General features: G+C 42.5%; 1 protein-coding gene across 2 annotated transcripts in view; it reads right to left on the bottom strand.

The window, feature by feature from the left end:
• LOC147635842 (potassium transporter 11-like) overlaps positions 1-27,094 on the bottom strand; it is a 34,455-nt gene extending 7,361 nt beyond the window's left edge. Inside the window, exons 1-4 of one of the 2 annotated variants that reach the window (XM_086801197.1) lie at positions 26,838-26,940; positions 26,650-26,724; positions 26,134-26,359; positions 25,797-26,042 (exon numbers count right to left, since the gene is read on the bottom strand). In XM_086801197.1, the coding sequence (XP_086657323.1) occupies positions 25,797-26,042; positions 26,134-26,359; positions 26,650-26,673 (496 nt within the window). In that variant the 5' untranslated portion in view covers positions 26,674-26,724; positions 26,838-26,940. Of the gene's footprint in view, positions 1-25,796; positions 26,043-26,133; positions 26,360-26,649; positions 26,725-26,837 lie in introns of both variants that reach the window. The other variant, XM_086801196.1, reaches the window with a different exon arrangement.
• Positions 27,095-27,444: the final 350 nt, after the last annotated feature.

Here is a 27,444-nt window from a genome sequence, read left to right as displayed (position 1 = left end):
TGGCCCAAGGCCTACCTATATGCTCCTAACGCAACCTAATCCTAAGGCTGACACTATATGCACTATCTGATACATTCTCAAAGTGGGTTAAGAGGACTGACACTTGATTAACCTCTAAGGCTCAGAGACTGACCTACGTAGCTCGTGCCTGACTGTCCCTCGACTGAGGGCTCACAATGGGGCCACAGAATACGACAAAATATTCCTTAAAAATGTAATTCCTACTAATGAATGGTACACTAATGTAGAGCCACTATGTCACATAGCACTCCAATGCAGGGTGCATGTGACGAGATGATTAAACCAAAGGCACGAGATTAGATGAAAAGGTTAGGCCTTCTTTGCATTATAATAATGGTCCTTTTTATAGGAGAGACCCCCTTATACAAAGTGTATGCATACGCTGCCGCCACACATTCCACATGTCAAGGCATGATGCCAAGTGTCCCTAAAGAGGTGCCACCTTCACACCCCATTTCTTACCCCTTTCAAACCTCCATTACAAAGTCCCCCCCTCCCCACCCCCAAGCGACCATGGCAACCACCATCTAAGCTTGCCTGGACCAAATATAACGGAGAAATCTCAGCCGGGCAAGGAGCCACTATAGAGAGGGTGCAGTCTCTCCCTCAAGCCAAGCATCCCCATCTCCGGAGATCTAGACCCGCCACAACTACAGATCCACGACATTCTCACATGCTATAGAGGTGTTGTAACTTGGTTGAACACAATGCTAATCAATACACTTAAATACACTAAGATTTGACCGACACTTACTCAAATACAAGAAGTAATGTGCTGAATTGACAAGAGACATACAATGAGCCAGAACGGCCGACCCCTCCCTCAAATAAAGTATATTGATCTTGGGAGAATCAAGTACATAGTGTCATGGGCATTTCTGACCAGATTTCCATACCAATGCATATGAATACAGTATTGCAAACAAGTGGTTGTCGATGTAGACTTGCAGCCCACACTACCCTCTCAAGTGTCCATGTTTCCTACCATCTGCTCTCTATTGTTTCACCAACACACGGTAACAACAATCTGCAAGAGAGCACGTAGGACAAGAGAACACTACACAAGGGTATGTGATCTTGTAATCCGGTTCCTCCCTCCTGCTACTTGCTTCCATATTAAGCATAAAAGTTTACCAATTGCAAGTAGAGTCAATGACAGCGGAAGTCTTTGCGTTGGAAGTCCTTGGAGTGTTGAGATCTTCGATTTGTCGCATTTCTTCGCGACAAAAGTCTTCAAGAGGATAAAGGGAACCTTGGGAAAGCTTTCCCTATGGTTCAACTTGAGAAAGAAGGGCTGAAATTAAGGTTTTCAGCAAAAAGACCAGAAATTGGAGCAATACAAGAAGTAATTTGCTGAATTTCAGTCATTGGGAGGGTGTAGGAGAGTAGTTAGCATCCGGAAACACTCTTGGAAGCTTGAAAAACACCTTAGCAAGCTTGGAAATGGAGTTGGGAAGGAGAAAGTGCAAAAAATGCAGCCCAACATCCCTCATGAAGGAGGCGCCTCTCTAGAGAGAGGAGTGAGGTGGTGAGTTGTCCAGTGTAGGTGGCAAGTAGGTGCTTTGTGGAGCAAGCTAGAGTGGACACATGGCTGGTTACTCCCTTTGTACAAAGGGGAAAAGGTATGGGCGGTGGACATTGAGTTATGTCCACCTCGGGACATCAGTGTGCGTGAACACCGGGCTGGTCATGATTTATAAGTGAGTTTTGGTCACCCGAAACTCAATGAAGTGTATACACACTCACTTATAAATTAGTGCTAACTCCTAAGGCTAGTTTATGACCAATACTTACCACCTGTCACATGCCACATAACCATGTCAGTAAACAGTTTCACACGCGGGCGGGTCCCCTTACCCAGAACTACACATTGGTCAAGCAAGCATGAAAACAACATGCAATTTCAATTGCAAGCAAGCACATAAAGATGCTATGCAATGCAACATTGGTATGGATAATCCCCGTTCATGAGACTATACCAAAATAAACGTGCTCCAGGCAAGTACACGAGGTACCAGACCCAATGGAACACCAATCCACCAAGCATTACCGAGCATGTACACAGAGGCACGAATCCCTGGCGTAAACAACTGCCATGGACACCAGTCCAGTGTACATACATGATAAGAAAGCACGAGTGGACCAATTGGGTGGCCAAATGGTGACATCCCCCCTGGCTTCTAAAGAGTTGTCCGCAACTGAAAAGTATCCAAATATGTCTGAAGCACATACGGGCAATCTCTGAACAACTCTTCATCTATCCATTTAACATCAATGGGAAGATAGTTCTTAAACTTCACAAGGTAACACCTGACAACTTTGCCTGCAACAAGCTTGCGTTCCTTGTGATACACATTTGCTTTGGCTACAAGATCTCCTCAAGCTTATCGACTTCTGGTGGATCCTCAATGACCGTTTCAATAGGCTCCGGTCCTACATACTTGCGAAGGAGACTCACATGAAACGCATTGTGTATGTACCAATGACTAGGTAATGCCAATCTAAAAGCCACTTCATTGATCTTCTCGATCACTCGAAAAGACCCATAGTACCTGGTTGCAAGCTTAGGATATGCACCCTCTTTGCCAAGCCTCTTCGCAAGTCTTGCTTTCTCAAATTTCAACCCAATCATTCTCTTTAACATCCAATTGCCTTCTATGCTTGTCGGCAGCCTTTTTATGCTTGTCTTGTGACCTTGCAATGGCTGTCTGCACCTGAGCAAAAGCAATATCCAAGTTTCTTACATACTCATCAACTGCAAATATCTCATCCTTTGTGCGAAGGATGGGTGGCAAAACCACCTTACCATAAACAATCTCAAACGGGGCCTTTCCCGTAGATGCATGCACTGTGTTGTATGCAAATTTCACGAGCGGTAAGTACTTCTCCCAAGAAGACTTCTGATCCGCCACATAACATTTCAAGAGATCCAACACGGTTGAATTTGCAGCCTCACTTTGCCCATCCGTTTGACGGTGATAAGCTGATGAGAAGTCCACTTTGGTGCCCATATTATCAAATAAGGCCCGCGAAAAGAGACTTGTTGTCTTGGGATCTCTATCCCCCACAATGGACTACAACATTCCATGATGCTTGAACACTTGTGCAAGATATATTTTAACCATATGCTTAGCTTTGATGGCCTTTTTGACCAGCAAGAAGTAAGCTTGCTTGCTAAACCTGTCCACAATTATCCAAATTGCATCATTACCATGTTGGGTCCGTAGCAAGTCCATAATGAAATCCATTGTAATACTTTCTCATGCCTGCATGGGAATAGACAATGGCTGAAGCAAACCTAGTGCCTTCTGCCTATCAAATTTCACCTTTTGCCTCCGCATACCTGGCCAAAAAAATTACCACTCAATCATGTGCGTAGTAGGCATTATGCCTCTATGACCAGCATATGGAGGAGCATGGCACTCATCCAAAATCTTTTGGCTCATGTCAGACACCACACATAGGCAATTATCTTTCATAAGATAACCTTCTTTGATCACATATGATCAAGGCATGTGCATGACCAGTCATCAAATCAACCCAAATAGTAGCAAAATCAGCATCCGTATGATACAAATCACAAGAGGCAACCGAGATAGCTGTTACATACGGCTTTCATGACATTGCATCGGCCACTACATTCTTCTTTCATGGGGTATGCAAGATCTGAAAATGAAACAGAGAGAGGAAATTGGCCATCCTCATATGCTTCTCTGACAACTTAGTTTGGGTAAGAAAATATCTCGAACTCTGGTGATCTGTCTTCACAGTGAAATCAGCCCCAAGAAGGTAATGTTTCTGTAACTGTAACTTGGTTGAACACAATGCTAATCAATACACTTAAATACACTAAGATTTGAAGGACACTTGCTCAAATACAAGAAGTAAATTGCTGAATTGACAAGAGGCACACAATGAGCCGGAACGGCCGACCCCTCCCTTGAGTAAATTGTATTACTATTGGAGAAATTCAATACATAGCTTCACGGGCATCCATTGCCAAATCCTCCATGCCAATGCATATGAAATTCAGCATTTAGAAAACAATGGTATGTCGATGTAGATCACCAAGGAGCTGCCTTGATGCCCGGCCCGACTTCAGTGCCCATATTCTCTACCATTGGCTCTATGTTCTACCAAGCAAGGTAGCAACATCTTCAAGAGCACATAGGACAAGAGAGATACTACACAGGGCGGCTAAACAAGGAGTCCTGCCCTTCTACTGAGTAAGTAATGACAACACATTGTCCAATTAGCTTACCAGTCTTCATAGAAGTTGTTGCAAGCGGAAGCCTTCGCGTTGGAAGCTTTAGAAGTGTTGATATCTTCGATTTGCCGCAATCCTTCGCGACAAAAGTCTTCAAGAGGATGAAGGGAACCCTGGGAAAGCTTCCCCTATGGTTCAACTTGAGAAAGGAAGGCTGAAATTAGGGTTTTGAGCAAAAAGACCAGAAATTACAGCAAAAATGAGAGCTGTTTTGCTGAATTTCAGTCATTGGGAGTGAGTAGGAGAGTGATTAGCACTTGGAAACACTCTTGGAAGCTTGGAAAACACCCTAGCAAGTTGGGTATGGCTATGGAGAGCTTGGAAATGGAGAAAAATGGTGGAAAAACAGAGTTTTCAGCCTCCAAAAATCCTCATGAAGAGAAAACACGAATTTCTCTTAATAAGTAAGTGAATTGGGGTCCAATCAGATGAAGGGACATGGGAAGATGCCCATTTATGAGTAAAAGGGGAGGATGAGGTCCTGGACATTGAGTCTTGTCCGCCTCGGGACTTCAGTGAGTGTGAACTTGGAAGAGGTCATAATTTATAAGTGGCTTTTGGGCGCCCAAACTTTAATGAAATGGGAACGCACTCACTTATAAATATTGGCTAAGTCCTAAGGGCTATTTGAGCCTAGATCGGGAAATACTTACCACCTGTTCACATGCCACACAACCATGTCAGCACACAGTTTCACAAGCACGGTTCACGGGCGGGCGTCCCCTTACCCGGAACTACACATAGGTCATGCAGGCATGAAAACAACATGCAATTTCATTTGCAGGCAAGCACATAAAGATGCTATGCAATGAAGCATTGGCATGAGCAATTTCCGTTCATGAAACCATATAAGACCAGGCGTTTCCAGGCAAGTATACGCAATACCAGACCCAGTGGAAAGCCAATCCTCCAGGCGTTTCCGGGCATGTACGCAAAGGCACAAGTCCCAGCGGAAAGCCAAGTCCTCCAGGCGTTTCCGGGCATGTACACAAAGGCACAAGTCCCAGCGGAAAGCCAAGTCCTCCAGATATTCCGGGCATGATAACATCAAGTCCCAGCGGAATATTATATCCAACTATATAGCATGACACGTGTCAATCACCTGCATAGGCATATTCCATAAGCCATGGACACCAATCCAATATGTACATAGTGTGAAAGCAAGAGTGAACCATTTGGGTGGTCAAATGGTGACATTGCATGAATCTTTGCAGGATCTATCCGCACTCCATCTTTGGAAACAATATGCCCAAGATATTGTATCTCTGACAAGAAGAACTCACTCTTCTTTGCATTTATGAAGAGTTTATGCTTATGGAGCTCTTCAAAAACAATAGCCAAATGAGCTTTATGCTCTTCTTCGGTCTTCGAGAAGACTAGGATGTCATCAAAGAAGACACCTGTAAATTTCCTGTACCCACGGAATATGCGATCCATCATTCTATTGAATGTAGCCGGGGCATTTGTAAGACCAAAAGGCATAACAAGATACTCATAAAGCCCAAATGCTGTCCTGAAAGCAGTTTTGTGTACATCCTCAGGCACTACACGCACTCGATGATATCCACTCTTGAGATCAATTCGGCTAAAGCATGCCGATCCATCCAACTTGTCAAGGATGTCGTCTATGCGTGGAATCAGAAACCTATTCTTGATGGTAAGCTTATTCAAAGCTCTATGATCCACACACATACGAAAGGATCCATCCTTCTTTTGAACCAAGAGGACGGGTGAACAATATGGGGAAGAGCTTGGCTGAACCAAACCCTTCTCAAGAAGCTCATTCACTTGCTTCATGATCTCCTCTTTTTGGGATGCACTTACACGATAGGCTGGCCTATTAGGTGGTGAGCTACCCGGCACAAGATCAATGCGATGATCTTCCGGTCGTACAGGTGGTAACTCATTTGGTAACTCATCAGCAAAACAATCATTGTGCTCTTACAAAAATTTCAGCCTATCATTACTAAGAGTGTTTACATGTACATTATTTTTCTCAACATGATCTCGTACAAAAATCAAGTACGCAAAAACACTCTTTTTCATTACTTTCTTAATTTGTACATGAGATACAAGGGGAATGGTATCACCCTCTTCACCAGCATCAATTACATGTTCTCGGCCTTTATGCATGAAGGTGATCTTGTTAGTCTTGTAAGCCTTGCACGGATCAATACGTGTATGCCAAGGCTTTCCAAGCAATACATCACAGCCATTCAAAGGCGCCACAAGAAAATCCTCATGATCCACATAGCCTTGAATGTGTATGCGCAACTTGCCAAAAATAGGCATGACCTGCACTTCTCTACCAACAAAGGCAGCGCCTGCTTCAATTTGAGGACCCATGTCCTCCACTTCAATACCCAAAGCAGCTGCCATCTGAGTGGATATGAAATTTTCCGATGCACAATCATCAAACATGAACAAAGCGGGTTGATCTTTGAGCTGTCCCCAAGCTTTACATACAACCCTATCTTTGCTATCATGTGAAGTGTTGCCCTGCACATCCGGAACCATATGCACATTAGGCTTCGGTACATTAGCATTTTCAGCTTTGTTCTTCTTATTTGGGCATGCTCTTGCCATGTGCTCAGTGCTGCCACAAGTAAAGCATTTGCCTTCACGCATATATTGCTCCTTCTCAGCACTAAGACCAAAGTTTGCCGGCTTATAAGAGCGCTTTTTAGCAAACTTATTTTCAGCTTTTGGACCTGATTTGGCTTGGTTTTGGTCCCTTTTAGGTGGCTGTCCATCATTTTGCAGGTTTTGGACAGCCCTCTCTTTGCCTTGAAATGAGGGTTTAGCCTTATTGGATCGACTCAATTTGAGTTCCAATTGCTCGGTGGCGGTGGCGGCTGCAATTAATTGGTGTAAGGTATGACCAGGATACATTTGTAATCCCGCTTTGTACACGGATTGCAATCCCGATTGAAACCTTCTCTTCCTTTCCGCCTCGGTGACATGCATAAATGGAGACACTTCCAAAAGCACTTTCCAAAACTTTTGTACATATGCATTTACCGATTCCCCCTCATTTTGCTTTACCCAATCCCACTTCATTGTTATCTCATTCAATGCATTGGGAGGCAAGAATTGAGCATAAAACCTCTCCTTGAACTCTTCCCATGATCTAACGGGATTCGGTGAGAGCTTCTCCGTGAGCCACCAATGGACAGCAGTGCCTTTCATGAACATGCTTACATGCCGGATCATGGATTTCTGAGTGAAATCCTCATCACTGAAAGCAATATCAAACTGGGCAATAAAAGCAAGTGCCTTTGATGCATCATATTCTCCATGATATGTGTCAAACTTCACAGATTTGTCTCCGGCTTTGAAGTCACGAGACTTTGATGCATGTGTGTGCATCTCAACATGTTTGTCCATTGGAAGAGTCCCTGTAATTGGCATCATTTTTGGACCAAAAGGTGATGCATAAGGCATAGATACATGTGCCCTGTAAGCATGAGGCATGGCTGGCCCCTCAACATGCATTGATACATTTTCAGCCATAGCTTCTCCCTCACGAGCACACTCGAAGGCATGAGTGGCATGAGAGATACGCGGAATACCTGCACCAACAGAAAATTGCAGCCCATGTTGCATGTGTTGTGCATGTACATTTTCAGCCGGCAATGGCATTTGACATACATTTTGACCACTGCCATAAACATTGTATCCTTCACGGGCTACATGAGATATTCCTGTATGGCATGAAGTCACTGATTGTTCCTCTCCCATAGCATGGAGATTCATCCTCTTAGACATAACTTCTTGTTCGGGCACTTGTGGGGATTCCAAGACATGTGGGATGGTTGCCTTTTCTGCATAGGCATCCTCGGTACGAGCCAAGTATGCACGTGCTGCATCCCTCGGTTGCATGTGCAACTCTTGAGCAATCATTGCCATTGCATGATCCATATAAGATTCAGCTTTCTTGGCCTTTAAACGATCATGTACCAATGGATCCTCGCGGCGATAGAGATTCAATTCTTCTTGTTGTGCATGGAGAAGAGCCTGCATACGAGTAAGTTCAGCTCTCAAGACTATGGACTCTTCTTCTTGCATCTTCTCTTTGCCACGAGACGGCTGTCCCACATATTCATGTTCCCTATTGTGCACCACATGAGTTTGCTCATCCTGTAAAGCATTGGAGGCATGCATTTCATTGTCCCTGCCACTTGTATTAGCATCTCCAACATTCATTGTATGGCTGTCCATAATGTTCTAAGTGTAGAGATAGCTAGTGTTCACGGTGATCGTCTCTCACGATAGAAGTGAAAGAGAACCGTATGAGAGAACCGTATGCTCTGATACCAATGTAACTGTAACTTGGTTGAACACAATGATAATCAATACACTTAAATACACTAAGATTTGAAGGACACTTGCTCAAATACAAGAAGTAAATTGCTGAATTGACAAGAGGCACAAAATGAGCCGGAACGGCCGACCCCTCCCTTGAGTAAATTGTATTACTATTGGAGAAATTCAATACATAGCTTCACGGGCATCCATTGCCAAATCCTCCATGCCAATGCATATGAAATTCAGCATTTAGAAAACAATGGTATGTCGATGTAGATCACCAAGGAGCTGCCTTGATGCCCGGCCCGACTTCAGTGCCCATATTCTCTACCATTGGCTCTATGTTCTACCAAGCAAGGTAGCAACATCTTCAAGAGCACATAGGACAAGAGAGATACTACACAGGGCGGCTAAACAAGGAGTCCTGCCCTTCTACTGAGTAAGTAATGACAACACATTGTCCAATTAGCTTACCAGTCTTCATAGAAGTTGTTGCAAGCGGAAGCCTTCGCGTTGGAAGCTTTAGAAGTGTTGATATCTTCGATTTGCCAAAATCCTTCGCGACAAAAGTCTTCAAGAGGATGAAGGGAACCCTGGGAAAGCTTCCCCTATGGTTCAACTTGAGAAAGGAAGGCTGAAATTAGGGTTTTGAGCAAAAAGACCAGAAATTACAACAAAAATGAGAGCTGTTTTGCTGAATTTCAATCATTGGGAGTGAGTAGGAGAGTGATTAGCACTTGGAAACACTCTTGGAAGCTTGGAAAACACCCTAGCAAGTTGGGTATGGCTATGGAGAGCTTGGAAATGGAGAAAAATGGTGGAAAAACAGAGTTTTCAGCCTCCAAAAATCCTCATGAAGAGAAAACACGAATTTCTCTTAATAAGTAAGTGAATTGGGGTCCAATCAGATGAAGGGACATGGGAAGATGCCCATTTATGAGTAAAAGGGGAGAATGAGGTCCTGGACATTGAGTCTTGTCCGCCTCGGGACTTCAGTGAGTGTGAACTTGGAAGAGGTCATAATTTATAAGTGACTTTTGGGCGCCCAAACTTTAATGAAATGGGAACGCACTCACTTATAAATATTGGCTAAGTCCTAAGGGCTATTTGAGCCTAGATCGGGAAATACTTACCACCTGTTCACATGCCACACAACCATGCCAGCACACAGTTTCACACGCACGGTTCACGGGCAGGCGTCCCCTTACCCGGAACTACACATAGGTCATGCAGGCATGAAAACAGCATGCAATTTCATTTGCAGGCAAGCACATAAAGATGCTATGCAATGCAGCATTGGCATGAGCAATTTCCGTTCATGAAACCATATAAGACCAGGCGTTTCCAGGCAAGTATACGCAATACCAGACCCAGTGGAAAGCCAATCCTCCAGGCGTTTCCGGGCATGTACACAAAGGCACAAGTCCCAGCGGAAAGCCAAGTCCTCCAGGCGTTTCCGGGCATGTACACAAAGGCACAAGTCCCAGCGGAAAGCCAAGTCCTCCAGATATTCCGGGCATGATAACATCAAGTCCCAGCGGAATATTATATCCAACTATACAGCATGACACGTGTCAATCACCTGCATAGGCATATTCCATAAGCCATGGACACCAATCCAATATGTACATAGTGTGAAAGCAAGAGTGAACCATTTGGGTGGCCAAATGGTGACAGTTTCCATATAGTAAGTGCATGAATTACAGCCAAGATCTCTCTCATAAATGCTAAGAGATAGCTCTGCATCATGCAATCTACGGCTCTCATAAGCCACGGCATGTCCCTCTTGGTTAAGGACAGCTCCTATGCAATTTCCAGATACATCACATTCCATACTAAAAGGTTTTTTGCATCTTTCAATTTGAGGAATGCATCCCTCTACATTAGTCCATTTGAACACGGCCTTCTTCTTTGTCAAATCATGCAAAGAAGAAGCAATCCATGCAAAGTGCCGAATGAGCCTGCGGTAGTAACAGCATAATTCAAGAAAACTAATCTATGACAAGAACAATGGCCAAATGAGCTCTATGATCTTCTTTGGTCTTCGAGAAAACTAGGATGTCATCAAAGAAGACACCTGTAAATTTCTTGTACCCACAGAATATGCGATCCATCATTCTATTGAATGTAGCCGGGGCATTCGTAAGACCAAAAGGCATAACAAGATACTCATAAAGCCCAAATGCTGTCCTGAAAGCAGTTTTGTGTACATGCTCAGGCACTACACGCACTTGATGATACCCACTCTTGAGATCTATTCGGCTAAAGCATGCCGATCCATCCAACTTGTCAAGGATGTCGTCTATGCGTGGAATCGAAAGATCCCATAAGACACGTAGTTGTTGTTCCATTGTCAAAGCCTCATGCTTTTAATCCATCCCAACCTGGAGTTAATTCTCTCGTGTCATTCAAGTGTGCAACATCTTCAGAGAAGTTTCGGGTTACAATGCTTGTTTGATCTGTGGACAGAGGACCGAGTTATGCCACAAGAAGCCGCCTTGGCGTAGAGAGAGACTTTTCTGTGAAAAAAGGACGGAGCGAAATGTTACCCACCCTGTTAGGTAATAATTGAGGTGACAAGATTTGAACCTATGGCCCTCTGTACCAAAGAGGATACTTGTAAATTTTAAGTACCCACAGAACATGCAATCCATCATTCTATTGAATGTAGCCGAAGCATTCGTAAGACCAAAAGTCATAATAAAGTGTTCATAAAGCCCGAATCTATCCTGAAAGCAGTTTTGGCGGTTTTAGGTACATCCTCAAGCACCACACACACTTGACGATACCCACTCTTAAGATCAATTCGGCTAAAGCATGCCGATCCATCCAACTTGACAAGAATGTTGTCTATACAGGGGATCGAAAACCGATTCTTGATAGTGAGCTTATTCAAAGCTCTATAATCCACGCACATACGAAAAGATCCATCCTTCTTTAAAACCAAGAGGACGGTTGAACAATATGGGAAGAAAGAGCTCGACTGAACCAAACCCTTCTCAAGAAGTTCATTTATCTGCTTCATGATCTCCTCTCTTTGGGATGCACTTACACGATAGACCAACCTATCAAGTGGTGAGCTACCCGCCACAAGATCAATGAGATGATCTTCTAGTCATAGACGTGGCAACTCATTTGGTAACTCATCAGCAAAACAATCATTGTACTCTTGCAAAAAGTTCACCCTATCATTACTAAGAGTGTTTCCCGTACAAAAATCAAGTACGCAAAAACACTCTTTTTCATTACTTTCTTAATTTGTACATGAGATACAATGGAGATAGTATCACCCTTTTCACCAACATCAATCACATGCTCTCGGCCTTTATGCATGAGGGTGATCTTATTGGTCTTGTAAGCCTTGTGCGGATCAATGCGCGTATGAAGAGCCTTGACAAGCAATACATCACACCCATTCAAAGGCACTACAAGAAAATTTTCATGATCCAAATAGCCTTGAATGTGTATGTGCAACTTGCCAATGATTATTATAACTTGCACTTCTTTACCAACAAAGATAGCCCTTGCTTCAATTTAAGGACCCATGTCCCTACTTCAATACCCAAAGCGGCTGCCATTTGTGTAGATATGAAGTTCTCCGTTGCACAATCGTCAACATAAACAAAGCGGGTTGATCCTTAAGCTATCCCCAAGCTTTACATACAACCCTGTCTTCGCTATCATATGAAGTAATCTTTGCTATCATATGAAGTACTCCCCTACACATCATCAGAAACCATATGCACGTAGGACATTAGTGCATTCACATTACCACGCTTCTTGTTTGGACATGCTTTTGCAATATGCTCCGTGCTTCCACAAGTAAAGAATTTTTCCTCTCATATACTGCTCAGCAGTGAGATCATAGTCTTTCACTTTGAAGGGATGCTTCTTAGCAGACTTACCTACAGCCCGACTGCTGTGAGCCACTCCTGTAACATCACCATTAGCATCTCGTCTTTGCCTACCCACTAAACCTACCTCTGCTTTGACATCATGGCACTATCGATGGGCAACAATCGACAGATTCTCTGGCACCGGGTTTCCTACTTGGCAAACCAAAATGCTGCTCTTGTTGATGCGAGAGACAGTATGGGATACAATCTCACGAGACGATCAAGATCCAAGAGATACTGAACCAGACAAGTTAAAGATGTGGCAATAACGCAATGAGAGAGCCATCACCCCGATCGGCCTAAGCCTTGCAGATTCCTTGGTGCATCACATAGAGTCAAAAGCAAATCTGGGTAAAAATGGAAGGTATCTTCGGTAATAAAATCACTAGCTCAATTTCTATGATCTCAAAATCACTGAAAATGAAGGGTTAAAGTGATCATCTGGCCAAGTTTGGGTCAAAATTCCAGCAACTTACTGTGAGCCTGAAGACAAAGACAAGGTGGTTGTACTCATTAAAGGATCACTCGGTATGAAGACGAAGACAAGGTTGTTGTATTCATTAAAGGATCACTCGGTATGAGAAAACTTTGGAAATCCTTCGTGTGGCAGCTACAGAGTTTGAGAGCCTAGTGACTTTACTTCTTGATAAGGATATAAGAAATAAAGAGAAAAAGCAAGCTAGCACTAGCCTTAACCACGAGAAGGCTTCTGTCGGAGCACAGAAATAGAAAAGCAATAGAAAGATCCAATGCAAGTAAGTACTACAAATGAATGGGCCACGAAGATGAGAAACAACAAGAAAAGCACCATGCAGATCTTGTTCCTAAAGATGAGAAGGAGAAGGAGAAGAAGAGATAACTACAGCAAAAGCCTAGGTCTCCCTCAATGAGGAAGACTATGATTGGGCATTCTAGTTTTCTTGAGTGTTAAGTCAATAAAGATTCTCTGCCTAGACATTATTTGAGCATTCTCTGAGCTTCAGGCTTATGGACGAGTTCCATAAGATGGACTGGCATGGTTGAGGACTTGTTGTCAACACCAAGATCCAGTAGAATGGGGATATTGATCCGCACCCATATCAGAATATGGTACCATGGGTTACTAGCTAAATGAAATGGGAAACTGTTCCATTATGCATTCTTGTATTGCATCTATGCGTGTAAGGTTTGAACCTATTTTCACATGAACAGTTTTGTTGCATGCGTGAATAGTGCGTATAGTTCATGAGTTGGGGGGTGCCCTCTTGTGAATTGTGCAAGAGAAACTGTCTTCTGACCTCGCTTGTGGAATGTAAACAAGTGATAAGTATACTACTTTACTCTATGTTGCTCATTTTATGAGCAAATAGCAAATTTTTTTGTTTTGCATGTCCACACTTTGATAAGTGTGTCCACCCAAGTTATAAGTGAGTTTGGGCATCCACACTTCGTTGAAGTTCAAGCGGACAATTCATAAAGAGGTTGGACCAATTTCCACTCCCGGTGGCCAGACACATATTCAAGCGCCCTTTTCTGCATGTTATGAGCTTTGTGCGGCCTCCCACATGTCAAGAGGAGGGATCATTTGGACGGGTGGCCCAATAAGCACCCTCCACTCATCCTCTACATGTTGGGAAAGTTTATCTTTCCTCTCTCTCCTCCCCCGAGAAGTGGGTGCTTCTCTTTTCATTTTTGGACACATACACTTATAGGAAAGCTGATTTTCTTCTTTTTTATGATTCCCATAGCCATTAAATCTTGAGAAATCTTTTCTTCTACTTATATAGTCTCTAGTAGGCAAGCGATACCCAAAGTTATCTTTCAAGTTTCAAGAACTTCGGACCGTTTCCTATCGAGAGAAAGATCAACGAGGTGTCAATGAAGTTGAAGTTACCTCCGAGCTTGACCATGCAAAATTCCTCTTCTATTCGTGAATATGGAGCCTCCCCAGTATTCTATCGTCCCGAATTTTTTTGTAAACCCTTATTCTGTCAGAAACCCTAATTTATGGGTAACCATAGTACAACTATAGCCCTCTTCTTTGGGCATCTTTTTGCACCCGAAAGCCCCAATTTTGGAGTCGGAATACCTACTGAAAACCCTACTTTACAAAAACCCTAATTTCAACCAGGAGTGGAAATGGACCCCTGGAAACGTGGACATCAACCATACCATGATTGTACTCAAATGCAAGAAGCAGAATTGCAGTAAGAGCTCGTTACGCTCTCTTTCACTTACTCAAGATCCGAATACTAGTCATTATGGTCCTATGTCTCGGTCTTGGCACACACAATGTTTGAGTATGGATGCCAATGGAGCATAGTTGCATTTGATTAGCTATGTGGGATCGAGAAGTGAGACTATGAAATCAAATGGAGGCTATGGAAGCCATCAACCGCATCAACAACCATGTTAGCAATGATGATTTCATTTGCATAAACGCCTATGGACAATTTGGCATGTGAATGCTTGTGAAGCTTGTAAAATAGGAACCTTGATAATACAATCTATTACAAGGGGAGTCTGCCCTTTCCGGCCCTAGTGCAATGTGTAAGTGATTTCGATTTTCAGCTTTATCAAGCTTCATTTTGTGGTGTCATTTTCAACTTGTTTAATTGTGTTAATTACTTAAGTGTAACGCAAGATTGTGCTCAACCCCGAACAGGGGAGTCTCATTGGTATCAGAGCCTAGGATCTTCTCTCGTATGAGGAAGACGATCCAAATCTTGCAAACACTAGCATTTAGCATTGTTAGACAATATGGCAAGCCAGACAGGTACCATGCGAGATGTAAATGAAAGACAATATGCATATGTGGAGCATGGAGAAGAGAATGTAATGATGCTCATATGCATAAACAAGATATGGCTGAAAATGTCTCTCATGCATTTCATGATGGCAAACTGCATGGTGGACAGCCGTCCCATGCTAGAGAGGAAGACAATGTAACATATGTACATTTGGGACAGCCATCCCGTAGCAAGGAGAAGGCTTTGGAGGAAACGAGACAAGCTGAAATTGCAACTCTCAAGAAGCAACTATGTGAAATGCAAGACCAACTCAAAAGCATGCATGAAGGTTCACAAACTAAGAATGTATCTTATATGGCAAGGCAGCCCGCCTTTGTGAATGATGCATTAGAGAATGTTGCATTGGAATTGGGAATGCAACCAAGAGATATTATGGGCATCTCTTATCTTATGGGACAAGGTGATGTAATCACAAGTAAACAAGGTGGGCTTGTGTTCAAAAAGCCACCTAATGTAAGTAGGCCATCTCTTGTGGCATCAAAGTTGAAACCGGTTGTGCATAGAAAAACAGAAGAGGTGTCTACAACCTCTCATTATGCCTCTACCGCACATGCCAATTCCTCTCGTAGGCCTCCTCCTATGCCACTTGAAAACATTTCCAAAGAGCATATACATAAATCAACCCCTCTAAGTATGGAGCATGAACGATATGTGCCTACTTTGGATGCAGGAACCAGCCAGCCATGGCACATGAAGAAGAAACCCACTACCATAGACAGAAAGCCAGATAATTTGATGTGGGTGACAAGCATGTAAAATTTGAGGTTTATCATGGGGAGTATGATTCAGGTAAAGCATTATCTTTCATCTCCCAATTTTAAATTGCATTCCATGAAGCCAACTATTCTGAGAGTTCAAAACTCAGACATGTGGGAATGTACATGAATGTTCTCTTTTATTTACAAAGGTAGAGACCATTGTATAGATGCCGGTGTGGCGGGTGACACTATACCCGTTGTATCTCATGTACAAATCAATTAAGCAATGAAAAAGAGTCTTTGTTCGTATTTGGTTTTTGTATGTGATGAAGTGGAACATGCTAATGTACATATGGATACCCTTACACATGATAGGCTGAATTTTTTAAGATTATTTAAGGATTGTTTTTCCGGCTCTCTTCCGGATGGTATGCCTCCCATTCGATCGGAAGACCACCATATTGAATTAGTGCCAGGAAGTTCACCGCAAAATAGGCAAACAATGCTCCAAGTACTTTTAATCACATGACAAACCGAATTTTCAGAAATCATAGAGCATTACAGGTGTCTTCTTTGAAGATATTCTTGTGTTTTCCAAGAATGAGGAAGAACACGAGAAGCACGTGACGGTGGTCTTTGATGAATTAAGGCAACACTAATTATGATAAATGGCAAAAAGAGTGAATTCTTCCTTTTGGAGATTCACTATTTGGGACATATAGTCTCCAAATATGGCATGAGAATGGATCCCACAAAGATCCAAGCCATCAAAGATTATATACCTAGATGAATCTAGGAACATGCCCAAATTCACCTTGTAGGAACGTGCATGTTATATACTCATGGTAGTCAACCCACAAGACTATATAACTATCAAGTCCATTATGCATAGTATGGACTAGATACTAGAACAAGCCATCAAAGATTGGCCAGCACTAAAATCCATACATAAAGTACGCAGTTTTCTTGGTTTATGCTCATACTACAAGAGATTTGTCTTCCATTTTGCAATGATTGCTTTGCCATTGCATAAACTGACCAAGAAACGTGCTATGTTCAAACGGACGAAAGCTGAAATTAATGCTTTCAATTCTCTCAAGGATGCCATTATTACTACGCCACTCTTGATCATACCCGATTTGCATAAGCCATTCATTGTTGAATGTGACGCATATGGCAATTATATTGGTGCTGTCCTAAATCAAGACAAATATGCAATTGCATATAAAAGCAGGAGATTGCATGATACCGAGCTTATACTTAATGTTTATGAGAAGGAATAATTGGCCGGCGTTCATGCACTTACGAATTAAAAATCGTGCTAGAGATATTTCTAACAGATTATCTCCCATAAAGAATATAGATTTTCCGGTTACTATTCCAAGATAATCTTTCAGATCCGAGAAATGATGAGGCTTTGGAATAAGCGTGTGTGATAAGATGAGACGGAGAAGATCGATAAGCACCAATGCCCAATGCTAACACCATATATCCCAACTGAGACATAGTGGAATGAGCTAAACCCTTCTTGAGATCCCTCCACTCACTAGTATTTGTGGTCGTGGATCCTTAAAGATGAGATTTCCATGAAAATAGGTTTCCTGATAGATCCGCTCACTCTTATTATGTCAATATTAGTTACTACTGTAGGTATCTCAGTCACGATTTACAGTGATAGTTATACGTGTCACGACTAAGGATATGTAAGGTTTTCCACTTATTTGAGTTTGTTCACACATTGTGAAAACACTACTTATTGGGAGCTTAATTTGTGGTCAAAACCGACTGTGACCGCATCAACAACACAACACTGAAAATACTGAAAAAAATACAAATGACACCAGCACTAGGACTGGAAAGGGCTGCCCCCCCCCTCAATACTTATTGTATTTCTTGGAGTATTTATATTTGTACAAGTGTCATGGATCTGAAAAGGCCACATTCCTCCACTAGGGAGTACAAACAACCAAACAGATCTGGTTCAAACCGATGAAGAAAGTGTTGGTTGGAGTAGCCCCAAATCACAGGCTCGTTCCCACCTTCACTGGGTGTACACTTGCCTTTCACTGGTCTTTCGGGACCATGCACAAACAGGCACGCCCGTACTAACGCAGGCAACAATGTACACCGCGGAGGGAACTTTTCCCAATTCTCCCAATTAAGCTTTGTACTTGGTTTTTCCTCATACCCTCTTGACCTTCACTGGCTCCTTCATAAATGAGAGCGCGGTTAGGGCAGTCATGGGAGAAACCTCTTTCCAATGATCCTCTAGAGTGTATGCAACTGGAGAAGAACTTATCTACACAAAGCTTAGAATAACAGCATTTAACTTGAATCATTATCTGAATTTGAGATAAAATATTGAAATAAATACCTGGCATGGATTTTAATTCAAATCTCACTAATGAAGACCATTTCCCTTGTATTGTACTCCAAAATGGAAGCTTCAACAAAACAACCAGCTAAGTACACAAGACAGGTACAACAGGTAATTATGGGCGGCCTGTAGGTGCAACAGATACTGTCAAGTACACGTGGGCAGCCAGCAGGTACTGAAGATGGTACAGCAGGTACACACAAGGTAACAACAATACATAGGCTGTAGCAATCTGCAGGTGGTACATCAGGTATACAAAGGCAGCACACAGGCGAGTACTGTAGGTACACGTGGGCAACACACAGGCAAGGAGATGATAGATGCACCCAAGCATGGACAAAAACGGGTAAAAACCAGGCGCGGAGAGGCAGGCGAGTACAACAAGTGATGAAGATGGCAAGTCAATCCACCAACCCACATGTGGGAATCTCCATGCAAGCCTTTTTTTAAAGGTTATAAAACCTTAGTTCATCTTATTACTTTGGGCCCTCCCCACTTAAGCAAGTGTCCAGTCCTTATTTAAATTGAGTGTGAACACAATATCTTATAAATATTAAGGTTCACTCTGATTTATGGATTTTATCATTTTAAAAGGCCAACACAAAAATACTTACCACCTGTTCACACGCCACACCACCAAGTCAGCAACTGCTTAGCACTCCACGGTACACTGGGGGCGTCCCCGTCCACTGTACTAGCACGGCGTAACAGACAAACACGCAAATAAGTCATGCAAAAACAAATTTATGTATGCAGGCATAAATGCATGTGCACAAATAATGGACGAAATCTCCCTTTCATGAAACTTGTACAAGAGGTTCCTGTCAGGCACAAAACTGGCATGAGATATATAAATAAATATGTCCTGGTCTTCCTATGAAGTGACAATCCCATAGGTAAGATACCATCCTGCCATACACGGGTGTGGCACCAACAGGCTCCCATCCATACAGCACGAAGCAAATCACACACGGGTGGCACGAAGCTGGTTCCCATCCATGTGACGCAACACTGATCACACACGGGTGGCACTGATCTGGCTCCCGTCCCTATGACACCATAAAACTGGCCCTTTCACATGGGACACTGGGCTGGCCCCATGTGAACATGACACAAATCTCGCCACTCTATGGAGTGACATAGAAGTGGCTCCAAAAATAGAGATGGACCAAATGGTGACATCCCCCGGGCTTCTAAACAATTGACCTCGGCTAAAAAGCCTCAAGATATGCCTGCAAAAACTGAGAGTAGTCAGCAAAATAATCCTCATCTACCCACTTTGCATCAATTGGCAAATAATTTTTAAATTTCACAAGGTATCTTCGGGAAAGCTTCCCATGTGGTAACTTTCTCTCCTTGTGAAATACAATCTGCTCTGGCTGAAGGATCTCCTCAAGCTCATCGACTTCTGGCGGATCTTCTATGACAGGCTCCTCTAGATCTGGCCCCACATACTTCCGCAAAAGACTCACATGAAAAGCATTGTCAATCTTCCAAACAATGGCTGGATAAAGCAAGCCTGAAGTACACTTCATTGATCTTATCAGTCACTTTGAAGGGTCCATAATATCGAGTACAAAGCTTTGGATATGATCCCTCTCGTCCTGGCCTCTTCCGAAGCCTAGCTTTCTCAAATTTCGACAATACCCAATCACCTTTCTTGACTTGCATGTCTCTTCTATACTTGTCAGCAGCCCTTTTATGCTTATCTTGTGACCTTGCAATGGTTGTCCACACCTGAGCAAAGGCTACGTCCAAGTCACGCACATACTCATCAGCTACAAAAATCTCATCCTTTGTACGAAGGATGGGTGGCAAGACCACTCTCCCATAAATAATCTCAAACGGAGCCTTTCCCGTGGAGGCATGAACTATGTTGTTGTAGGCAAACTCTACAAGTGGAAGATATAGTTAGATTAAGTGTTCTAAATATGTGTATATTGTCTTCCGATCTATAGGCCTCCTGTAGGGAGCGGTCACACTAACCATCAAAGTTGCAATACTTTCTTACGCAAACTAAACTCTCCGAAAAGTAAATGAGGATGGCTAATTTCCTCTCAATGTTTCATTTTCAGATTTTCCATACTCCCGGCAAAAAAAATGTGGTGGCCGATGCATTATCAAGAAAGCCATGTGTGGCTGCAATTTTGATTGCCTCCTTTTTGTTTGTTTTTGGTGATTCTCTTCTTTCTTTTAAAATTATTCGTAAGTTCAAATTCATCTAGCCTTATGACGGTATGTATTTCTCAAGTACTCATCGACAACAAAAATCTCATCCTTAGTGCGTAGGATGGGTGGCAATACCACTTTGCCATACATGATCTCAAAAGGAGCCTTACCTGTAGAAGCATGTATTGTATTATTGAATGCGAATTCCACAAGTGGTAGATACTTTTCCCAAGAAGATTTTTGATTTGCCACAGCATTTAAGCGAATCCAATATAGTTGAATTTGCGGCTTCACTTTGTTCATGTGCTTGAGGATGATAAGCTGATGAAAAATTCAGCTTGGTGTCCATGTTATCAAATAGAGCTCTCCAAAAGAGGGTGGTTGTTCTGGGATCTCTATCCTCCACAATTGACTTAGACAGACATATCATGATGCTTAAACACCTGTGACAAAGAGTTTGACCATATGCTCAGCTTTTATGGTCTTCGTGTGACAGGTATGAAATGTGCTTGCTTGCTAAACCTGTCCACAATGGTACAAATTGCATCATTACCATATTGTGTATGAGGAAAATCCATAATGAAATCCATTATCCAAAACTAAGTCTTTTACCACGCATAGGCAGTTAGTTATCCTTCATAAGATAGCCAACTATCTTTAACCATATAAGATGGATGTGCATGACTAGCCATCAAATTAGTTATCCTTCATAAGATAGCCAACTATCTTTAACCATATAAGATAGCCAACTATCTTTAACCATATAAGATGGATGTGCATGACTAGCCATCAAATTAGTTATCCTTCATAAGATAGCCAACTATCTTTAACCATATAAGATGGATGTGCATGACTAGCCATCAAATTAGTCCATATATAACCAAAATCAGGATCCAAATGACACATTTCTCGCATACTAGACAAGTCTACAAAACAAATAAAGACGAGAATACAAAAAGTGCGAACTTTACCTCAAAGATTGTCCAATCATGAACTTCATCATACATAGCATGGACTAAGTGCTGCAACATTGCTACTCACGTCATCAACGCCCCAGAGTAGGTGCAGGTTTACATCTATAAAAAATTGTCCCAACCAAGAGAACACAATTTATACAGAGACCAATGAGCTGAGTTTCTATCACTTCTCCGGAGGTGAAGGGAAGACTCAGCCATGATGAAGGCTAGCACTTACAAGTAGACTAGCAAAAACAAATCGCTTCCCTATTAACGCAATGATTAAATAAGACTAGTACGTAAGGGACCTTGATATTGCCTTTACACATGTTCGGATAGCCATTGAACATTCTCAAGCAAAGCATAAAAAGGATGCCGACAAGCATAGAAGGCAACTGGATATCAAAGAAAATGATTTGGTATTGCTGAAATTTGAGAAAGCCAAGCTTAGTAAGAGACCTGGTAAGAATGGAGCATGCCCTAAGCTCTCTACTAGGTATTATGGACCCTTCAAAGTGATCAAAAAGATAAATGATGCGGCTTTCCGGCTTGCTTTACTAAATCATTGGAAGATACACAATGCATTCCATGTGAGCCTCTTGCGCAAGTATGTGGGACCTCCACCTGTGGAACCAGTTCTAGAGGATCCATCGGAAGGGGATGAGCTGAAAGAGGTTTTGCAACCCGAACAAATTGTCTTTCATGAAGTGCGTAAACTTGCAAAAGGCAAGCTACAAAGATGCTATCTTGTAAAATTCAAGAATTTTTCTCCCATGGATGGGAAGTGAATAGATGAAGCTTACTTTCAAGAGTATCCACAGCTTCTTCAAGCATACCTGGAAGCATTTCACTTGCGGTCAACTATTTAGAAGTAGGGGAGGATGTCACTATTTGGGCATTCTCTGTGCTTCCAACTTATGGACGAGTTCCATAAGATGGACCAGCATGGTCGAGGACTTGTTGTCAACACCAAGAGCCAGTAGGCTCGTTATGTAGATTGGGGATATTGATCCGCACCCATATCCAGAATATGGTACCATGGGTTACTAGCTGAACGAAATGGAAAACTGTTCCATGGTGCATTCTTGCATTGCAGCTATGCATGTAAGGTTTTGAACCTGTTTTCGCGTGAACTATTTTATTGCATGCGTAAATTGTGCGTGTAGGTCATGAGTTGGGAATGCCCTCTTGTGAACCGTGCGAGTAGGTCATGAGTTGGGAATGCCCTCTTGTGAACCGTGTGAGTGAAACTGTCTTTTGACCTCGCCTATGGAATATACTACTCTACTCTATGTTGCTCATTTTATGAGCAAATGGTAAATTTTTCTATTTTGCAAGTCCACACTTCAACAAATGTGCCCGCCCAAGTTATAAGTGAGTTTGGACGTCCCCACTTCATTAAAGTTCAAGCGGACAATTTATAGTCTTGTGGGTTGACTACCATGAGTATATAACATGCACGTTCCTAAAAGGTGAATTTGGGCATGTTCTATTATATATATATATATATATATATATATATATATATATATATATATATATATATATATATATATATATATATATATATATATATAAGAGATTGGACTAATTTCCACTCCCGGTCGGCCACACATATTCAGGCACCCTTTTCTGCATGTTATGAGCTTTGGGCGGCCTCCCACATGTCGAGGAGAGATGGTTTGGACAGGCGGCTCAATAGACACCCTCCACTCATCCTCTACACGTTGGGAAAGCTTATCTTCTCTCTCTCCCCTCTCTCTAAAAGTGGGCGGAGCTTCTCTTTTCATTTTTGGACACACACTTTTGGGAAAGCTGATTTTCTTCTTTTTCATGATTCCCATAGTCATGAAAGCTTCAAAAATCTTGTCTTCTTATATAGTCTCCATATGATCACCAATTTGTAAAATTTCTCTTCTATTCATGAATATGGAGCCTCCTAAATATTTCTCTCTCCGAAATTTTTTGTAAACCTTAATTTACAGAAATCCTAATTCTGTCAAAAACCCTAATTTTGGGACAACCATAGTACATGTCTGGCCCTTTGCTTTGGACATCTTTTTTAAGCCTAAACGCCCCAATTTTGGAGTCGGAATACCTACTGAAAAGTTAAGACCATAGTACATCTATAGCCCTCTGCTTTGGGCATCTTTTTTGCACCTAAAAGCCCCAATTTTGGAGTCAAAATACCTACTGAAAAGTTAAAACCCTAATTTACAAAAACCCTAATTTCAACTAGGAGTGGAAATAAACCCCTGGAAGCGTGGACATCAACCATACGATGGTTGTACTCAAATGCAAGATGCAAAAAATTGCACTAAGAGCTCGTTTAAGCTCTCTTTCACTTACTCAAGGTTTGAATACTAGTCATCATGGTCCTATATCTCGGTCTTTGCACGCACAATGTTTGTGTATGGATGCCAATGGAGCATAGTTGCATTTGATTAGCTATGAGGAATCGAGGAGTGAGACTGTGAAATCAAATGGAGACTATGGAAGCAATCAAGCGCATCAACAACCACGTTAGCAATGCTATTCTCATTTGCATGAATGCCTATGGACAGTTTGGCATGTGAATGCCTATGAAGCTTCTAATAGGAAACTTAATAATACAATCTATTACAAAGAGGGTCGGCCCTTTCTGGCCCTAGTGCAGTGTGCAAGTGATTTCAATTTTCCACTTTGTTAAGCTTCATTTTGTGGTGCCATTTTCAACTTGTTTAATTGTTAATTACTAAGTGTAAGGCAAGATTTTGCTCAACCCCGAACAGGGTAGTCTTAATTGTCCCCCCAAAAAGATTTGTAAATGTGTGTGTGTTTTGTGTGCCTTCACTTATAAAAGGCTCCGTGTTATCTTACGAAGAGCTCACCTTGCTGCTTCGATCACTTGTTCATTGGAGGATTATTGGAGGATTAGCATGGCACAGGAGGTGTGTGGCTAGATCGCTCCCTTCCATGTGATGGAGTTAGAAGATAGCTACTTCCTTTGCGTATTGGGTCTCGCCACCCTCACTCTCCGAAGGGAGATTTGTTGGGTATTCGGAGCTTCATATGTGTGAACCAGCCCTTGTATGTGTTTATGTGTTTGTGTCCATGTGTCCGTGAACCCACTCTTATGAGTGGATAAGATAAGTGTGCCACAGGTCATTAGTGTGTGTGTGTGTGTGTGTGTGTGTGTGTGTGTGTGTGTTGACATGTATCCTATGTACGTGTCAAAAGATAAGGCTACTCTAAAGCCTACAAAAAGCATTGTTCTTGCTGAACCTCATTACATCTAATCTACCTATCATTGAGTCATGCAAAATCAATAATGGCCACAACCTATCCTCCATGACCCATCATGAAGGGCCAGGATTGGAAGGTTTTTTAAGAGAAATTCGGCAGACAACGCTGCTCACCATCTGGAAAAAGCCATGCTCACCATCATTTGGGGCGTTGACGCCATTCGCTCCATTGAGCTCTGCCATGGCCATGCAGTCATCACATTCGACACGAATAAAGCAATTCAAGACAAGTTCATCAGACGAGGCTCCTCAAGCTTTGGCAGAAGCCACAATTAGCAATTCAAGGCAGGTTCACCCGACAAGCTCCCTCTTCATCACTGGTTAGATGTGTGTTGCCTTGTCACCCCCTAAAATTGTGGCTGTTTTTGGATGTTTTTGGATGCAAAGCATCCTGATGGCTGTTGCCTTCTAACCCCCTAAAATTGTGGCTGTTTTTGGATGCAAAGCATCCTGATGGGCACTCAACAAAAATTTTGACCAATCTTTTCTTACCAAAGGCACTGGATGCTTCTCTCTGTTGAAGCTCTGAATCTCTTTTTGAAGCTTGCATTGATGAGAACCTTTTCTAGGAGCACCTTCGGAGAAACCACTTGCTCAAACCTCTCTTCGGCAGTCTCCTATGAATTAACTCTACTCTCTCAGTCTCTGAAATATACCACTCTCCATGCCAGGTCTAGTAAAGTAAGCACAATTCTTACAACAAAGAAGTGCTGAAGGCCACACACTCTCTTACTAAAACTTGTGTATGTCCGAACCCCTCGGCTTTGCATTCTCAGACCACCACCATGTACCCAAGACTGTCCAGGAAAGGAAAATTTAAGAAATGTTTGTGGCAACAATAATAGGCAATGGCAAGGGCACCCGAAATGCCTTTGACATGTGACATCTATTGCTCTCGTGATTATTGAGCATTTGAAGTTACGTTCAAGCGCTTCTTGTCCAAGACATGACGTTAACATCAACCTTCTAGATCATTCTAACCAAGCAGCATCACAGGTTGATCAACTATTACTGCACAAAAGGCACCATACCTGAAATTGCAGGAGTCAATATGCCATCCCCTATGAGCATAGAGGTGCCAAAAAGCACCAGAAGGACAAGAAGTCTTTGACTGTAAGGCTTTTCCTCCAGCCATCGTTTTGTCTTCCCTGCTATTGACTTCGCATCAAGTTTACGTCGGTGATACGTGGTTAACGCCTGGTCTGTCGGGTGCTGATTGGGGATTGTGTTGATCTTGGCATGGCGACAGATCAACGAATAAAGAGCGAATGTGCCTCCTGTAATGCAAGATGACAGTCAAACATCACAAACTTGAATACCAAGAGCATCATAATATCAAGCAGTACCATGCAAAAGTGACATGAATACCTTCACCGTTGTCATTTGCTCTCATGACAATGAAAGTGTACTTGATGAGGGGTATCAGAAGCAACGTGTATATGATGAGTGAAAGAGCTCCCATTAGATCTTCCTTTTCAACAAAGCCATTAGGGAAAATGCTATGATACACATACAGAGGGGAAGTTCCGAGATCCCCGTATACGACTCCGAGGCTCTGGAATGCAAAGCGCAGAATGACTAGGGCTGATAGGGTCTGCAAGCAAGCAGGGGGGACCAAATCATGAGCAGGTAAAGGCATACAAATGGCAATGTTCACACGATAAGTTATTATTGAACACATAAATGGCAGTGCTAATTAACTATCAGCAGTTACTAAATAGCAGACTCAGAGTAATAAGCCAGAAAGCTGATTTGTCAGGTTATAAGCCTGTTTTTTTTTTCCTTGGCCAGGGATTTTTTTTTTTTTTTCTGGGGAAGAAAGGGGGAGCGTGCTTTGGGCCGGGGGAGGAAAATACAAACGTCACAATTAACGCCAATGCACACCTTGGAATTATCTTTAATCAGCATGCAGTCTTAAGTAATAAGCCTTCATAAAGACCCAAACCAAGTATTCGCCATCTGCTTGAAACGATTCAAGGGAAAATCGGGTTTTCGCATTTCTGGTATTTTTGATGATTTTTTGACTTTCAATATACAAAGAGAAGAGCACACAACATAAAGATGGATGGCACCTTTCGTGATTCCAAGCCTTGAATGCGCCCAGCTTCGATATCCAAGGGCTGGTCCAGCCGCTGATTGAGCTCAAACAGATTGCCATTGGGTTCTGAGGAGTCAGCCATAGCGAGCTCACAGGTGGGTAAAGCTCAGAAAAGCCACAGGCAGGGGTCCGCAAGAGACCACAGCAAAGGCGATTGAGAAGAAGCACGCGCGTCGGGAATACAGGAGCGCGGTGAATAATTTTACGAAAATAAAATGGGAAAGAATATAAATTCAAATTCAATCACGTTGTTATTTTATCGGTTGAGTGCTGCTGAGTCACGACTCACGAGTGGTGGTGGTGGCGCTAAACGGGAATCTTCGTGGGTCAGGCGGCGTTTCCGATAGAAACTTTTCGCGGAACCCACGTGCCATCCAGCCTGCTCAATCTCAAACGTGTACCACCCAATCACGTCACACGTGTGCTAACGAGCCGTTCCCATCAATTGAGTCATATATTATGACTCCGACTCAGCCTAATTTCATTTTTAACGACATTGAGATTTGAGAGCTGTCTCGACACTCTCTCTCTCTCTATAGTGATAGCTAATTAAAATAGTGCAAGAGTGCACAAAGCAAAGT

Source organism: Cibotium barometz, chromosome 8 (genome assembly GCF_041138505.1).
Source record: "Cibotium barometz isolate CiBa-2024 chromosome 8, ASM4113850v1, whole genome shotgun sequence".
Lineage (NCBI taxonomy): Eukaryota > Viridiplantae > Streptophyta > Polypodiopsida > Cyatheales > Cibotiaceae > Cibotium > Cibotium barometz.
Note: the sequence above shows the minus strand (reverse complement) of the source record. Positions and strands in the feature narration are given on the sequence as shown.